We start from the raw sequence: 3,972 nt of genomic DNA on the forward strand, positions 1-3,972 counted from the left end.
ACCTGGTGTAAGGACACTATAGTTGACCCTGTTGCACAACTATAACAATAGCAGCAGATCCCTCTGTCAGTAAACAGAAGCCTATTCACAATCAAAGAGTAACGACAAATGCAGACAAGTCATATCTCCTATACGACTTTGTGCAATGTCTAGAAATAGATTTATTTTTTTTGCCCCTTTAAAAACTTACATGGGTACCTGTAGAGTGCTTTTCTACTCTGAAAACTCACAGCACTTAAACACAATAAGGCTCTTGACACAACTCATTCAATGTAAGACTTTCACATAGAAAACTTTAATACACTAAATATATGTATATTCAGTATGACACCAATGATGCCTCAGTTCAGTCTGATGGGAATTCCTGTGTGAACTGAGTCCAGTTTACAATCATAATTTACTCTCTTCACTTTACTTGTCATGTACTGTACATTTATTTTCATCACACTTCCTGTATCATGGACTACTGGAATGACACCATGAAATATTGGATTCATACCAGTTTTAACTCTCGTCTCAAAGACTTATACCGAATGAAACAACAGATGTCTTTCTTCATTTCTGTTTTGTAAAGAAATTGTAAAATTATTTTGTTTATAAGTCAGACTGAGAGAGAGTCGTGTAACTCCAGGGATCCCAGGAAAGATCTTTGAGGTCAGCAGCCATCCTCTTGAAATCCAAGTCAGGGTGAATCCTAAACAATCCTGACCAACATATGAATGAGCTCTATGTGCTCAGTTTTAGACCATGTCCACTAGCTTGAATTTACCCTCCTGCTTGACTGGAAGGACATTGATGAAAGTCTTGTAGAGGACGGCTCCTCTTGGCAGCTTGGTGATGACCTGAGTAGCCTCTGGGCTCCGTGGTGCTGGGACATAGACCTCCTTAGTGAACCTGACATAGCCATCCTCCAGAGCAAAGAGTGTCTTGTTGGTTCCCATTCCAACCTTCAGGGCAAGGAAAAAGGGCCAGCAGTGAAACAAGATGAAAAGCAGTTACACCAGCTCTTCACTGTCTGCCACAGCTCACTAGGGATGGGTATTGATAAGATTTTCACGATTCCATTTTCGATTTTGTTTAACGATTCGCTTCTTTATCGATTCTTATTTTTAAAAAAGGAGAACACTAAGGTCGATTAGCTTAGAACTTTGTTTTAGATCTTCTCTTTGAACAACTTTTAACATAAATTATTCTGTAGCAATTACACAAGAATATCCAGTAATGTCCCTGCCTACAATTAAACACATTCACTTACTGAAAATCATCTGCTGTGGCAAATGGGTGCAAGGCTTTGACCACAAACTGAGTCACTGCTCGGTGACATTCGTCTATCCTGGCCTGAAAGGAGACGCTAACGGTAGACTGCAGCGAGAACTGCCAGCATCTGAGCCAGACTCTGTCTGTCTCTCTCATCATGGTCACCTAAATGCACAGTAATGGCAGGTTTTGTAATAAGGCAGATCGCGCTATCATAATATGCACTGTTGATTATTTATCTGCCGCATTAACGGGAGAGGACGTGCAAACGTTACCGCTGCTGCTGGGCTGAGATTCACGAGTCCGGAGCGGAATTAAAAACACGACATTCATTTAAGGTCATTGCGTGTTTTGTGAGCAAATGCTTTTGCATATTCATAGTGTTTCCTCCCTTAAATGAAATATCTACTTTGCAAGTTGTCCTGTTGTCATCTGTTCTCGTAAAGTATAACCAAACTTTTGTGCGTTTGAGCTGCTTAGGCGTCGTGTTTCCTGCCAGGTAAATGACGCTCCGCAACGTGGTGACGTCATTCGGAGCGACTGGAACCGATAAGGGAATCGTTTGCAAAAATGGCAAACAATTCCAAGGAATTGAAACAGTGGGAACCGGTTCTCAACAAGAACCGGGTTTCGATACCCATCCCTACAGCTCACAGTGCCACATGGAACTAACTGTTGACAGTGTGGTGTTAAGATGAAACTTTTAATTCTAGGCTGAAAGTCCATCACACCAACATTTTTGGATAGTGTGCAACTTACATGAGCTCCTGGGTGATACCGCATCAGCCTCTGTGTTGCAAGGATGTTACCAGCATGGACAAAGTTTCCTACCACACGGAAGAGGGGGAAAAATAAAAAATTAATTCCAGCCCCGACCTTTTATGCCAATTCTAGCTATTGTATACACTTCTTGCTTACGCTATGAAAAGTCAAATTCAGCAATGCCACCAGTTTTAGAAGCCATCAGTGACATGTGTCAAGTGTCTGTATTGCTGTATCACTGCATTCTTCTGAATTTCTCAGTCTGACAAATGCTGCTCATATCATAATAACAAAAGCTAAACATGAAACCAATATAAACTAAACTGAATTGAGCAGACCCATTCTGGAAAAAACCCCACAAGCAAACATTAAAACTAAATGCTAATAAAAACTAATGGAAAGCACAAAAATACATTAACTGTCCCACATCCTGTTAACTTCACCTGCACATCCCAATACTGCAGGCTAGAACAGGTCCTAACTTGGAATACAAATATATGGATATAATTGTTTGCTGCTACCATCTTGTTTCTTGAAGCCATATCTTCTTCCAGGGCTCTTTCCTCCGAGGTTCTTGCTGCTGCCGCCGGCTTTCTTAGACGCAAACCTCACCGAGTCCAGCAGAGAGAGCTGACCAGGTACCAACAAACCTGAAATCAGAACAACAAGCGCGTTCACTTGAGTTTTTTTCGCTTTAAATCCAGTTTCGGCACGTGACACTTTTTTAAAAAAAATCTATATGTAGGACATGATATTGCCCCACTATTATGCCCTGACTGTTACCTAGTGGTATGAGGTCTTCAATCAACACACAGGGTTAGCTTACAGTGAACACGATCTACATTGCATTTATTGAGACGTGTCCCACGTATCTTAAACTAGCAGAACTGAGGAGAATCAATAAACTGCATCAACAGTGACGTGTACGTTAATATTTTAAAAGAACAAATCCTATTCGCTCTTCATTTGATCTGCATCGTGACATTCAGCGCTACCTCACATGCAGACAAGTTAGGACACAGTGGTTGCCAAGTTACACTTCGACAGAAGCACTTGCGCAAACTTCAAAGCCGCTCGTGTGAGCAGTAATCTGTAATGTCCGTTTGAAAGTTTGCCGCACTCACTGAAATGTTTGATACCTGTTCTGGACTTGACCATTAACGACACCAGCGTAGCCATCTTGAGCAATGTTGCCTACGTCATTCACCCGCGTCACATCCGTTTACCTTTGCTACGTTCAAGTTCCTCAAGAAATACAGAAAAGTCCGAAATAGAGACCAAAATGCACTACTTCTTCTTCTGTTAAATGAACATATAAGTATACCTGTCCAACCTGTATTGCAGTTAAGATACGTGATTTCAGTTGACAAATAGATGCCTTTGTTTGTTTGTACATATGTTGAATAAAGGCTTGTTGGAAAAAAACAAACAAACAACTTATTCTTCTTCCTTCTGCTATTTCTGTTGGCGGTTTTCAAACAACGACGGTGCATTACCGCCACCATTTGGTATGGAGTGTGGACCGAAATTACTAAAAAAACAAAACAAAAAAAAGAAAAACCCATGGTGTGTTAAAGAGCACAATATGGCCTGCTGAGACACTTCTTGACCTCTTTTGAAATAAATCAACAAAGTCCAGTTTCATTTTCATGTAACCAAATTTTTGGATTAGCTGTCTTCTCTCAACCTCATATTTCCGATAATGCACTAAATCACGCTCTATGGTCTCATCTTCTCTATTGCTGTCATATTTTCCTGTATAATGCTATCCTATTAAAAATAATGTGCTGTTTAAACCTGTATGCCCAAGTCAAAGATGTGATCTTCTCTATGCTGTTCCTTCCTGTGCTTCTCCTCTCTCCTACTTTCCTTTGGATTTTGTAAAACCAACCTTCCTTTTCTTTTTTCATCCCATTGCTTTTTCCACCTCTTTTTCATTTTCTTATTATGCTG

At 40.5% G+C, this 3,972-nt stretch overlaps 1 protein-coding gene across 2 annotated transcripts; it reads right to left on the reverse strand.

Moving 5' to 3' along the window:
• Positions 1 to 266: 266 nt before the first annotated feature.
• On the reverse strand, positions 267 to 3,313 carry mrpl27 (mitochondrial ribosomal protein L27). Of its 2 annotated transcripts, none has more exons than XM_026177667.2 (4): positions 3,159 to 3,313; positions 2,541 to 2,669; positions 2,017 to 2,084; positions 267 to 947 (listed from the first exon to the last, which is right to left on the reverse strand). In XM_026177667.2, exons 1-4 carry the CDS (start codon positions 3,196 to 3,198, stop codon positions 741 to 743), a joined length of 444 nt encoding a protein of 147 aa, XP_026033452.1. In that variant the 5' UTR covers positions 3,199 to 3,313; the 3' UTR covers positions 267 to 740. The 2 variants fall into 2 exon arrangements, with proteins under 2 accessions (XP_026033452.1, XP_026033450.1); XM_026177665.2 differs by having other exon boundaries at positions 3,144 to 3,264.
• Positions 3,314 to 3,972: the final 659 nt, after the last annotated feature.

Source organism: Astatotilapia calliptera, chromosome 8 (assembly GCF_964374335.1).
Source record: "Astatotilapia calliptera chromosome 8, fAstCal68.1, whole genome shotgun sequence".
Taxonomy (NCBI): Eukaryota; Metazoa; Chordata; class Actinopteri; order Cichliformes; family Cichlidae; genus Astatotilapia; species Astatotilapia calliptera.

Coding starts and splice junctions, on each gene's coding strand:
- mrpl27 (XM_026177665.2), bottom strand. CDS start 3,198: ATGGCTACGCTGGTGTCGTTAATGGTCAAGTCCAGAACAGGTATCAAA. Junction 2,670..3,143: donor AACAGGTATCAAACATTTCA/GTGAGTGCGGCA, acceptor TTCTGATTTCAG/GTTTGTTGGTACCTGGTCAG. Junction 2,085..2,540: donor TGGCTTCAAGAAACAAGATG/GTAGCAGCAAAC, acceptor TCCGTGTGGTAG/GAAACTTTGTCCATGCTGGT.